The 14,367-nt window shown below is 38.2% G+C and overlaps 1 protein-coding gene across 4 annotated transcripts in view; it reads left to right on the forward strand.

Moving 5' to 3' along the window:
• The window catches only part of atad1b (ATPase family AAA domain containing 1b), a 65,107-nt gene that overhangs the window by 42,836 nt on the left and 7,904 nt on the right, over positions 1-14,367 (forward strand). For all 4 annotated transcript variants that reach the window (XM_069900647.1, XM_069900650.1, XM_069900649.1 and 1 more), the window contains 2 exons: positions 7,637-7,837; positions 12,009-12,115. In XM_069900647.1, the coding sequence (XP_069756748.1) occupies positions 7,637-7,837; positions 12,009-12,115 (308 nt within the window). The remainder of the gene's footprint in view (positions 1-7,636; positions 7,838-12,008; positions 12,116-14,367) is intronic.

Genomic DNA, 14,367 nt, shown 5'->3' on the forward strand with positions numbered 1-14,367 from the left:
GATGCAATAGGTGGGGACAGTGTGGATGGGTGAAAGGGGGAGGAGTGGCATTGCTTGTCAGGGAAAATATCACAGCTGTGTTCAAACAGTACAGACCAGAGGGCTTGCCTACTGATGCTGAGGAACGAGAAAGGTATGACCATCCAATAGTCAGCGAGAATTGGAGGAGTAAGTTTGTAGAGATAGTAGACAATTGCAGGAAACAAAGTTGTGTTAGCAGCAGATTTTAATTTTCCAAGTATTGACTGGGACTTCCATGCTATAAAATGGCTGGATGGCTTGGAGATCATTCAGTGTGTTCAGGAAAGTTTTCTAAATCAAAATATCGCAGTACCAACTATAGAGAATGCAATGTTGGATTTACTATTAGAGAACCAGATACGACAGGTGACAGAAGTATTTGTAGGGGAACATTTTGGGTCCAGTAATCATAATGCCATTTTCATAATTAATTTTATTATGGATAAGGATTGGTCTGGTCCTCGGGTGAGATTCTAAACTGGAGGAGGGCTAATTTTGAGGAAACGAGAAAGAATCCAAAAAACTAGGATTGGAACAAGTTGTTTTTTGGCAAAGATGTGTTCAGTTTGTGGAAGCTTTTCAAAGGCAAAATTTTGAGAGTACAGAGCTTGTATGTTCCTCTTAGGATTAAAGGCAAACTTAACAGGCATAGGGAACCTTTTTTTGAGAGATAGTGGGAATATGTTGAAGAAGAGAGAGATGTATAGCAGGTATAGACAACATGGCGCAACTGAGGTACTTGTGAAGTCAAAAAAAATTCAAGAAAACATTTGAGAAGGAAATGAGGAAGGCAAAAAGAAGACATGAGATAGCTTTGGTATATTAAGAGCAAAAGAACAGTAAGGGACATAATTGGTCCACATGAAGATTAGAGTGGTCAGCTATGTATGGAGCCAGAGGAGATGGGGCAGACTTTAAATAGTTTTTTGCATCAGTATTTACTCAGAAAACTGGCAAAGAGAAGTGAGGAAAGCAGAAGGTCATGGAACTTGCACATATTAAAGAGGAAGAGGTGCTTTCAGTCTTAAAACAAATAAGGGTGGATAAATCCCCAGGGCCTGACAAGATATTCCCTTGGACCAGGGTTGGCGCTGGAGGGAGGGGAGCATTTGTGGGTATCGCCCCTCCCGAACAACCCCCAAGTGGGTGACCCCCCCACCCACTTGTGGCCATTGCCCCCCCCCCCATCTCCACCCGCAGCATTAGAGTCTTAACATCTCTAGTATCACTAGTCTTCACGCAATATAAGCAGTGCATTTGCTACTTTGGATGGATGGCGGCGGTGGTTTATGGTAGGCACCCCAACTGCCCCTGCTGAGCAGGTCTTCAAGTGTCAGATTGTGCCCCATCCATTGCCCCCCGCTAAGACTTGTTTTGGCACCGACCCTGCCTTGGACATAGAGTGAGGCTAATGTAGAAATTGCAGGGGCACTGGAAGAAATATTTAAAATGTCCTCAGCCACTTATTGGTGAGGTGTTGGAGGATTGGAGGATAGCTCATGTGGTTCCGTTGTTTAAAAAAGGCTCCAAAGGTAACCCTGGAAGTTGTATACCAGTGAGCCTGATGTCATTAGTAGGCAAAGTTTTGGAGGGTGTTCTAAGAGATTGAATATACAAGTATTTGTATAGCCAGGGACTGATTATGCATAGTCAACATAGCTCTGTGCATGGTAGATCATGTTTAACCAATCTTTGTTCTTTGAGGATGTTACCAGGAAAATTAGTGAAGGAAAGGCTATGGATGTTGGCTACATGGACTTTAGTAAGGCCTTTGACAAGGTTTCACATGGGAGATTAGTAAGGAAGGTTCAAATGCTCAGTATTCCTGGTGAAGTACTAAACTGAATTCGACGTTAGCTCTGCAGGAGAAGCCAGAGAGTGGTAGTGGATGATTGCTTCTCAGACTGGAGGCCTGTAACTAGTGTTGTTCCTCGGAGATCAGTGCTTGGACCATTGTTCTCTGTCATCGAAGTGTATGGCATTGACCTAGATGATAAAGTGGTAAATTGAATCAGCAAGTGGGCAGTGAGGAAGGCTTTCAAAGTTTGCAGAGATATCTGGAGCAGCTGGACTAATGGGCTGACCTATGGCAGATGGAATTTAATACATACATATGTGATGTGTTGCCTTTTGGAAAGACAAACCAAGGTAGGGCATACACAGTAAATGGTAGGATACTAAGAAATGCAGTAGACAGTGGGAGATAGGAATGCAGATGCTTTACATAATTCCCTGAAAGTGGCGTCACGGATAGATAGGGCTGTAAAGAGAGCATTTGGCATATTATATTGGCCTTCATAAATCAAAGTATTGTGTAGAGGAGAGTGAAACACAAAAGCCTGTAGATACCGAGGTCGGGGTAAAAACGCAATGCTGAAGAAACTCAGCAGGTCAAAGAGTGTATTTTACATCGACTCGAGCCCTTCATCAAGGTATAGGAGTTGGGATGTTGTGGTGAAGTTGTACATGACTTGGATTGTGCAGTTTTGGTCACCTAACTGCAGGACTGATATCAATAAGATTGAAAGTGTGCAGAGAAGATTCATTAGGATGTTAGCGGGACTTCAGGAACTGAGTTACAAGGAAAGCCTAAACAGGTTAGGACTTTATTCCCTGGAGTGTAGAAGAATGAGGGGAGATTTGATCGAAGTATATAAAATAATGCGCAGTATAGATAGAGTAAATGCAGGTAGACATTTTCCACTGAGGTTAGGTGAGAGGCATCCCAGAGAACGTGGGTTAAGGGTAAAAGGGGGAAGAGTTCAGGGGAACATTAGGGAGAAACTTCCTCACACAGAGAATAGTGGGAGTGTGGATCGAGCTGCTAGCTGAAATGGTGAATGTAGGCTCAATTTTTGTATTTAAGAAAAATTTGGACAGGTGCATGGATGGGAGGGGTACGGAGGTCTGAGTGCAGGTCAGTGGAATTCGGCAGAATAATATTTCGGCACAGACTAGAAGGCCCAAAAGGCCAGTTTCCTGTGCTGTAATGTTCTATGTGAGGAAGCACATCCTTGAAAATAAATTTGGTCTCCTGAAAGTAATGATCACTCTTGATTGAGTGATGAAAACTGCATTCGTTGGAGTGCAAATCTAAAGGATAGTCTTCTGGTACAAAGGAACAATGCGATGTATTTCAGTTGTTTCCAACAACAAGATACCTCTTTGAATAAGGTTAGAGGAAGAAAGGGAAGAGGCTTTGGTCAACATAAACACATAGACCAACAAAGCTGAATGAATTGTTTCTCTGAGTAAAAAATGGTAATTTCTTTGGGGCATTCATGATGCCATTCAGAAATACCAAGGTACTTAAACTTTACAAACATATAAGATGGAGAAGAACATAATGAAAATAAAGCAGAAGTATTAGGAGCTAGGAGAAAAAGACGCACAAAATACTAGCCTGGCAGCTTAAAACAGAACAAGCTAAAAGAACGGTATTGGCATCAAGGAAAAAGGACAAACAAATTACATATAACCCAACAGAGATCAATGAAAACTTCAAGGAATTCTACGAGCAATTATACCGAACTGAGAATGAAGGGAACAAAATAGATGAGTTTTTAGCTAAAATTGAACTACCGAAATTGCAAGAAGAGGAGCAAAGCAAATTGATAAAACCATTTGAAATAGAGGAAATACAGGATATATTAAAAAAGCTACCGAACAATAAAACGCCTGGACAGGACGGACTCCCAATAGAATTCTATAAAACATTTAAAGAGTTATTAATTCCTCCTCTCCTGGAAGTAATGAACCAGATAGAAGAAATACAAAACTTGCCAGATTTATGTAAAACAGCAATAATTATAGTAATACCAAAGACAGGGAAAGATCCACTAACACCAGCATCATATAGACCAATATCTCTACTTAACTCAGATTATAAGATAATAGCAAAACTATTAACAAACAGATTGGCCGACTGTGTACCAAAAATAGTAAAACTAGATCAAACTGGATTTAAGAAAAGACGGTCAACGGACAATGTCTGTAAGTTCATTAACTTAATCCATGCAGTACAAGGAAATAAGATACCAACAATGCCTGTTGCTTTAGATGCAGAGAAAGCCTTTGACAGGATAGAATGGAATTATTTATTCAAAGTATTATAGAGGTTTAACCTACCAGAGAAATATATTAATTGGATTAAAGCATTATATAAGGGACCATTGGCGAAGGTGACAGTAAATGGATATATATAAAACCAATTTAAATTAAGCAGGTCAACTAGGCAGGGATGTCCACTATCTCCCTCACTGTTCGCTTTAGCAATAGAACCATTGGCAGAACTGATGAGAACAGAAAATAAAATAAAAGGGATAAAAATAAAAGAGAAGGAATACAAAATCAGTTTATTTGCAGATGACATCATAGTATACTTAACGGAACCAGAAATATCATTAAAAGAATTGCATAAGAAATTGAAGGAATATGGAAAAATATCAGGGTACAAGATCAACGCCAATGAATAATGCGGATTACATAGAGTTTAGAAAAGAATCACCATTTAAATGGCAAACACAAGCAATCCGATACCTAGGTATTAGATTAGATAATAATTTAGGCCACCTATACAAATTAAATTATCAAATTAATGAAGAAATTACAAGATGACTTAGAACATTGGAAAGATTTACCACTAACACTGATAGGAAGGGTAAATTGCATTAAAATGAATATCTTCCCAAGGATACAATACCTATTTCAATCGTTACCAACTCCCTCAACAGAGAAATTCTTCAATGAACTCAAGAGAATAATAAGGAAATTCTTATAGAAAGGGGGGGGAAACTGAAGATTGAGCTAGATAAATTAAAAGAATGATACAAACAAGATGGTTTGCAGCTACCAAACTTTAAAAATCATTATAGAGCAGCACAATTAAGATTTTTATCAAATTAAACAAGGGAAAAACCAGATTGGACCAAGATAGAGCTAGTTAAAATAGGAGAGAAGGTACCAGAACTTATACTTTATAAGTGGGATGAAAAACTGGTGCAATATAGAAGTTCACCAGTACTGCACCATTTAATCAACATTTGGAAGAAGATTCACATAGAAAGGAAAAAAACAAATTACCAACTACCAAAATTATTATTGGTACAAAATCAACTAATCCCTTTCATAATAGATAACCTTTCCTTTAGAGAATGGGAGAGAAAAGGAATTAAAAGAATAGAAAATTGTTTTTTGGGAAATAATTTATTAACATTTGAACAATGAAGTACAAATATGGAATAACTCATGGTACAATGTTCGCATACCATCAACTGAAAACCTACTTAAAGGACAAATTGGGGAGCAGACTGAGGTTACCAGAAGGAAGCAACTTTGAATATGTGATTACAGAAACAACGATAATAAAAAGATTTGTAACGAACATGTACATCAAGCTGCAAGAGAAGGAAACTGATGAAATAAGCTATAATCCTAAACAAAAGTGGGAAAAGGATTTAAACGTAAAGATAAAAAATGAAACATGGGAAAAGTTATGCTCTGGAACTATGAAAAATATAATAAACACGAGATTACGCATGATACAATATAATTGGTTACAAAGACCAATATAATTGGTCACGACCCAAAAGTTAAATAAATGGGACCCAACATTATCAGGTAGATGTTTTCGCTGTAAGAAGGAAACGGGAACAACAGTACATGCAATTTGGGCATGTGAGAAAGTGAAAAAGTTTTGGGAAGATCTAAATCAGGTATTAAATAAAATCACAAAAAGCAACATACCAAAAAATACAGAGATCTTTCTTCTAAGTAATATAAGAAGAAAAGAATTAGGCCTCAAACTGGATGAAGCGCAAAAAAGATTTATTATGATAGCCTTAGCTGTAGCAAAAAAAATATATAATGTCAACTTGGAAATCAGAAGAGAGCCTGAGAGTACAGCAATGGTACATGGAAATTAATAAATGTATTCCATTGGAAAAAATAACATATAATTAAAAAAATAAAGTCACATTATTCAAACAAATTTGGGAACCGTACATGGGACACAACAGAGAGGGCCGACCGTGGTCCTCCACCCCCTAAAATGATAGAATGAGAAGAAGACAAAATGAACTGATCCAGTGTGTAAAAGTAGATGACACAATTCTCTTGTTTATTTTCATTGTGTGATGACATTGTTTAATGGGTTTATTGTATTGTATATGTTGAACATTTAATGGGTTTGCAGGGGGGTGGGAAGGAGGGAGGGGGAAGAAAAGGGGAGAAAATTACACTGTGTATATTCAAGACGGAAATGTTTGTGTGTATTTTGATTAATATAGTTCATAGTGTGAAAAATAAAAAATAAAAAATACCAAGGTACTTCACAGGTCTTTTAAAGTGGAATCGCTGCTATAATTTAAGAAATTGACCAGTCGATGGGAAAACAGCAAACTTCCATGATTAACACTAATAACAGGTAATAGGGTTTGGATCTTCTGATAGGAGGATAAATATTGGCCTGGACACCAGGCTCCCACTCTTCAGAATAGCACTGCAAAATGTCTTGTACCATCTGAAAGAGCAGATGAAGTCTAACATCATCTAAAAAAACACAACCTCCATCTGTACAATAAGGGCTTCATTGAAATGTCAGATTTTGTTGCCCCCCCCCCCCACCCCGCCTTACCCACCCCATTTGCTTAATACTCTGGGCTAACAATTAATTCATAGCCTTTTAGTATGAGTGTGATATGAAATGACCCAGAGGTGCTCTTGGTGCTTAAATATCCACACACATATTTGTTGTAGCTGTTCAAATCAGACCATGTATAGTGTGTTCAGATTGTTGCCAGTAGATTTTAAAATATCATAAATTATCTTTTTAAACTATTTTTATTAATTTTAAAAAAAACACATAAATCCAATATATAAGCTGGAATATAAGAAAAAAACAGATAATTTGTACTTTTCAAATAAAAACCTTGATCCTACATAGTACAAATTGTGTGTACCCTTCCCAATTAAACCCATTATATCAAAATTTTAAAATAGAAAGCAAACCCCTCCCTCTAAACAAGGCAAACTTGCATATCTAATATACATAGGAAACTAAAGACATTCTGAAACCTGACAACGCTGTTCAGGAGGCATCCAAACATTCTAATTCTCTAAATTACTATAATACTCCATGAATAGGCTCCACGCCTTATAAAAGTTCACCTTTAACATTATGTCTGATCTTTTCTAAACTTAGGAAGGACATGACCTCCTGTAACCATTGAACATGAGTAGGTGGACTACTTTCTTTCCATTTCATCAAAATTGCCCATCTAGCTATCAACAAGGTAAAAGCTGAAATTTGCTTCTGAGATTAAGTCAATAGTATTTCTTCTTCTTGAAAAAAAAACAAATAAAGCAATTAAGGGGCATGGTTCTAACTTGATCCTAAAAATAATTGATAATATATAATAATCAAGCCAGTATTTTTTTTCTATTTGGAATGATACATGACCTCATGCTCAGGTGATTATTCCTCTTTTTGCTGATACACACTCATTTCTTGTCTCTGATTTTGACTTCAGGGGTTGTAATTTTTTATTTCTTCAGTTCCATGTGATATGATGAAATCTTTAAATAACTTTCAGGCATGTTGTTTGTTTCACTTTAGGTGTACTTTTGTATGGGCCTCCAGGCTGTGGAAAAACTCTCATTGCCAAGGCTACTGCTAAGGAAGCAGGGTGTCGCTTCATTAACTTACAGCCATCCACCTTGACTGATAAATGGTATGGAGAATCCCAAAAACTGGCTGCAGCTGTATTCTCCTTGGCTGTAAAACTGCAGCCTTCAATCATCTTTATTGATGAAATTGGTACGTTGATTTAATTGCTGCTGTTATTGTTTTGCAGCATGTATATTTGCAACTGAAGATTTAGATTTGTGAAATTAAAATGCTTCAGGCAGATTGAACATTAAAATATCTGATGCTGTTCTTTCATATGTTGTCACCCAATTAATTTATAAATGTAATTCTGCCTAATCCAGCACTGCTAATTTCAGCAGTTGACCACAATGTTACAACCATAATGTTGGATCCTAACCCTTAATTTGTAGTCACTTTGAACTGGTCATAATTGATAATTATATCCTGTATTTTGCTTGGTGAAAGATGAAGGATTAAACGTAAATAATTGTGACATTACAAAATAACATTGGCAAGAGGTTTGAATTGTAACAAATTCTTTAGATGCCGATTCTGACCCAGCTCTAATCTTTGGCTTGGCTTCGCGGACGAAGATTTATGGAGGGGGTAAATGTCCACGTCAGCTGCAGGCTCGTTTGTGGCTGACAAGTCCGATGCGGGACAGGCAGACGGGGTTGCAAGGGAAAATTGGTGGGTTGGGGTTGGGTGTTGGGTTTTTCCTCCTTTGCCTTTTGTCAGTGAGGTGGGCTCTGCTGTCTTCTTCAAAGGAGGTCGCTGCCCGCCGAACTGTGAGGCGCCAAGATGCACGGTTTGAGGCGAGATCAGCCCACTGGCGGTGGTCTAATAATACCCAGCATAAGGTACTTGATGTTCTTGGTGTTGATAAAAGTCTCTAATCCATCTGTTTAATGTATCATTAATTTGCTTGTCAAATTATATGATGCCTTCCAACGTAGGAAAAGCTAAATTAGTACCCAAGGGAAAGAGGTATGTTGATAGATTGTCTAGAAGTTGATTTGGTGCACAAACACTGACATGGGCCTGTCATACCAAATGGCATCTTCCTGTTATCCAATTCAATTGCTCACAATCCCCCATGTTACTGCCATTTGGGTAACAGAATTAACAAATCTGTAACCAAAAATTTGAGATGCAGGATAAATTCTTTGGAGGAATGCACATGTGGATGATATATAAATGGTGATGTGAATCATTTTCTAGGAATGCAACACTCTCCTGTAATATGGGGGCCATCTGTAATATACAAGTGCTCTCCAGACTACAAATGACCAGGCTTGCAAAATGGTTTCCATTCTTTATTAAAGCAGTTTTCAAGCTACTAATAGCAGTACATTATAATACTCATTAATGAGTAGATACAGTATATATTCCATTTGTTTAATTTCGTGAAGTGCTAGGGTGGTTACTCAATGAAATGAAAGAATTATAGCAAGTGTATATAGAGCGATACGATGTGGGTTACTGTAGAAAATGGACAAGGAGAAATCAGCTCAAAGACTGTTCTCAGAAACGGAGCCCTTAAGTAACCCTCTAATATCCTGTATGCAATTTATCAATGGTAATGATTTCAACCTTTTGATCCCACAAATTTAGAATTAATAATTTGGAATATTCTGCCCCACAGGCTACTCAAGTTTCAGTAACCTCCTTACAATTTTTTATATGCCATAGCTTATAGTATCAGGGTTTTACTCCCATATTAAAATGATGATTTTCATATTTATTTTCTTTCCTTGAGCTGGAAGGCCTCCTGTGCTCCTTGTGTTCATATTGTTTGCAAGGAGGTCTGTTTCTTTTGTCAGAAGGATTTTATTTTGTGAAGCGTGTATCAGTCATGAACCACCTTCGGGCAGATATTAATTATATGACTCACAACTCTAATTGATTTTCACAACTTTTGCATTGTTTGGTTATTAATACAGGTCGCATATAGTTCTCAGTAAAATTATGTGCATTTAGCTTCCCAATATTGCATTATCAATGTGACATGTAACATTTTAGGACCGATGTTTCTGTTTTAAGTTTTAGCTTAATTCCTTTGTCTTATCGACAACTGTAGTGGTAGGGAGCGGAAGCAAAATTAATTGAACCAAAAGTTATGCTTTATGTATGTTTAGGGTGTTTGGGTTGAATAGATAACCCTTAATCAAGAAATGTTGCTCACTGAAGAATATATACCATGCCAATCTCTTCCTTTCACATCATGGCATGCACATGACATTGCTGGAAACATTGAAAACTGAAAAACCCTACAGGAACTTTGTTTCTTGGTTCCTGAAAACTAAATGTGGTTGAATATTCAAAATCATTGTATGAAAACTTGTCATTTTAAAAAATATTCTGTCTGAGGTACTGGGAAAATTGGGCTTGGCAGAGGTTCACAGTAGTGCCCTGGACAGCCATCAACTTTGTGGCTTTGTTTGCAGAGCCTTTGCCAGAACTGTTCCCACTCTCACAGCCATTTCACCCAAGTTGCCTGACCTATGTTTGATTTCCTGTGTGTTTTGCCAGTCTTATCTAAAAGAGACGATGGATAGCATTGTAAAAGCAAAAGTGTAATTATTGTCTATTTGATGCATACAACTCCCCCCACCCCCCACCCCCCCCCCCCCCCCCCACCCAAACAAAGCATGAGGAAATCAAAAATCCCAGCCAGTCTCAATTACAAGGATAATGGATTTTGGATTTGCAACTTGCAAATTTGTTTAATCTTAAGATATTATTTTCAAACCATGGCATTTGTTATTTTCACTATACACACATGAACTGTCTTCCATTTGGAATCTTGATGTGTAATGGCTTTTTCTTTTGCAAAATAGAAAAAAAAAATTGTATAAAAAATAGATAACCTGTGATCTCTTACTGTTGTTTATTTTCATTTATTTTTGGTCAAACAATTTTCTATCTGTGCAGGCTGGTGCTTTCTTCGCAACCTCAAACATATCTTTTGGACTGCCTTTAATTCCATGATATGATTCCATCAAATCAGTTTGGCTCTTTGATCATGTATTGCCACTTTTAAATTCATTTTTGACTTTGTCACCTGTTACAGTTTCTGCTGATACTATTTCTTTAAAAAAATTCATTTATGTTTTTAATCACTTTCCTTGTTCATCTGCATAGTTACAGACTCACACCATGGAAATAGGCTCAGCTTGTGTATAAGTAAACAATTGTCCTCTCACATCCCTTTGAAATCTTACCCCTCACCTGAGCTATGCCCTCCTGTCTTAGATTCTCCTACTCTAGGAAAAAGGCAGTCACTATTCTCCTTATTAATGCCCCTCATGATTTTACTGACCTCAATTAAATCCCCTCCCCACCTCATGCCCTCAAGTAAATGGATACAGATATCTTATTTGACTAATGTTGATGTCTTCCCCCCCCCCACCTCTCTTCCCACTATCTCGATCATATCTATAACGAGCATTTCTAAGCAGGGGTGTAAGGTCTACAAGGCAGTCCAAAAGATATGTTTGAGGTCGCTAAAATGCAAAATTTGTTCTACCAAAAATTTATTTAAGTAAACTCCAGTTCAGATCCTCCTCCAACCGCATCTCCTTTGTGGCTACAATATCCCATTGCTCCATACCTATCCACGCCCTAAGCTTATCCTCTTTACCCATCAGGTATCTCACTTTAAGCAGTTTACCTCCCTTACCTTGATGTTCAGGTGCAACCTGCCACTCCTGTCACCTCTGCCCAAAAGGGACCCCAATTGTTAATAAATCTGAAGGCCTCCATCTTGCATCAACTGCTCAGCAACATGTTTATGTGCACTATCCTCTTTCTGCTCTCACTGTCACATGGTGCTGATGCAGCACGTTTCCCCATATCCAAAATTCGACTGAAACGTTAAATTATCTGAACTTTTTCTTTTGGCGGTGATGTGACATTACAAGTTGGAAAAAAAAAGCAATTTCACCCGACATGCTCATATGGGGCTCTGATTTTCTGCTTGCGCCATTTAGAATCCAACGGTATTGTACAATGGCAAAAAGGTCTGCAGGTAACACTGTCAATGTCGGGGAAAAGAAAAGGAGGAAGTGTTTAGTATCTTATTTTGAAAGCAGTTTTTAAGAAAGAATTAAACATTATTTCATGCTTGAAAATCCTTCTTGTTCAAGTTCTGCTGATGCCACTGGGCCTGCTTAACTCTTTTATTCAGTTATTCAAAAAATCCAGTTAACTGAAAAATATCTGGTCCCAAGCTTTTTGGATGGGGGGGGTGGGGAAAGTACTGTAGAACTGCCATCCTCTAGTTTCAAGGGCTCGGTGTGTAACAATCTATGAAAATTTTCTAACATTTATCCCACAGATTCCTTTCTGCGTAATCGGTCCAGCTCTGACCATGAAGCCACAGCAATGATGAAAGCTCAGTTCATGAGCCTCTGGGATGGTCTTGATACAGACTCCAATTGTCAGGTGACTAAACGATGCAAGTTTCAATGTTAATAGTCTGCTCTTTATTTCCTTGGCGCTTGTCCTGTTCAGTCTGATAAGATGTATGCTATCTTGCACTAAGTCCTGCTGCTCCATCTATGCGTGCCTCCGTTCCCCAAAGTTTTGAATTAAATTCATTCTCTTTTTATTTTAAAGGCATCCTGTGCTCTTGTTCCATGTCTTAATAACCCCACGAATAGTTCCATTATTGATTAGTTATTACCCCCAGATGAATCTTAACCTTATTAACCCTACACTTAATTAAATAAATCATTTATAATGTGTCTATTTTTGGTCATGTCTTTGTGTCTTCTGCAAAGCATTCATTATGCATCACCAAATCTCCTTGAGATAGTGCAACATGAAATATGGCATTGTAGTTTATGTTCATATAACTTCACAAAGTGCCCAGAACTGTGAGAAGGATTCTTCTGCAATAAGACTTAACAGCTTATCTCCAATATTCATGTAACTATGTAATGAGCACAATGACTGAAAAGAAAGATCAATTGGCACCAAGCAAGGGCAGAATGATAGCATTGTTGTGTGGTTCATTCAGGAGCCTGATGGGTGTGGGGAAGAAACTCTTCAAGCTTGTGTGTGCATGACTTCACATTCTCAAGTCTTCTCCCCGTTGGGCGAGTGCGTTTGGAGTGTGATGGGTCCGTTAGTAAGTTGGATGCCTTTCCAAGGAAGCAGTAGATGGAGAAGAGGGAAACCTTCCTGATAATCTGAGCCATATTCACGACCTTCTGTAACTTCTGCGGATCTTGAGCAGAGTAGCTTCCCTCCCATGCCATGATTCATAAAGCAAGTGTGGATTCAATAGTGCACCTGTGGAAGTTGTTGCGGGACAAGAATGACATGTGTAGTTCTGGATAATAATTTATTTGACAGAAATTAGGTAAACATTTGCTGCTTGACATAATTCAGCAATAAAAAAGGTAATTTCTCCCTGTGTACAAATTAGACTACGCTTGTGCAGAATTAATTTCCTTATTTTGTAAGTGTAATAGCCCATATTTTTTACATTTTTAATCAAGAGCTTGATAGCAATCATACTTTTGTTATTTTACTGAAGCCTTAGCCTCCATTTAAAAATTCTTAACATATTAATGTATTTCATTTAACACAATAATTCCTCAGAGGCTGGTGGATAAACTGTCTTCGCTGGGACTCGACACTTCTTTCCCTCTTCTTGATGGCAGGACCACCGTCTGTCCGGGTTGGTAGGAAAACTTCATGACCTACCCTGCTGAGCACTGGCGCACCTCAGGGCTGAGTGCTTCACCCACTGATGTTCACGCTGGTGACTTATAACTGCACTACCAGGTTCAGCTCCAACAGAATCTTTGTTTGTTAATGATACAATGGTGATTTATCTCATCAGCAATAATGACGAGTCGTATTATGGAGTGGAGGTTAAAAGGCTCATAAAATGGTGTGAAAATAAGAACGTGACTCATGTGGACAAGACAAAGGAGATGATTGTGAACTTCAGGAGGATGAAGGTTGACCACTCTAGGACACATCAACAGTTCTGTTGAGGAAAGAATGGAGAGACCAAAGTTCCCTGGCACGCATGTAAGGGACCACCTATCCTGGACTCGCAGCACTTACTCATTAGTCAGGAAGGAGGCTGAAGAGGACAAGGCTACCAGCCCCTATCTTGGCAAACTTTTATAGGAGCATAATTGAGAGTGACCAGTCTGACTGCATTATTGTGTGGGATGGTAGCTGCAAAGGATCAGACTGGAAGTTTGTACAGAAGATCATTGAAATAGCGCAGAGGATCACTGGGGCCTCCTTTTTCTCGATAGATGACATTTATCTGGAGCGCTATCTAAAGAGGGCTCAAGGAATTATGGAAGTCCCTTTCTATCCAGCGCACAATATCTTCAACCCACTACCATCAGAAGAAAGTGGAGGAGCATCAAAATCAGGACTGCAGGCTGCAGAATAGCTTCTTCCCACAGGCTGTGAGACTGATAAACCGTATCCTGTAACCATGAGAAACATCTCAAATATTTATATACATATACTTTAATTATTTATGTGATCTTTATGTCCTGTATATGGTTTTTGTGTGTGCACCATGGTCTGGAAAGAGTGTTTTATCGGCTCATTTATGTACAATTATGATCATAAATTTTAATTGCCTCTATCTTAGAATTATTAGATTTGAGAAATAATAATAAGTGATTTTCAATTATTTCTTATCTGAAATTGTTGAT

The sequence above is a fragment of the Narcine bancroftii genome, chromosome 10 (assembly GCF_036971445.1).
Source record: "Narcine bancroftii isolate sNarBan1 chromosome 10, sNarBan1.hap1, whole genome shotgun sequence".
NCBI classification, from domain to species: domain Eukaryota; kingdom Metazoa; phylum Chordata; class Chondrichthyes; order Torpediniformes; family Narcinidae; genus Narcine; species Narcine bancroftii.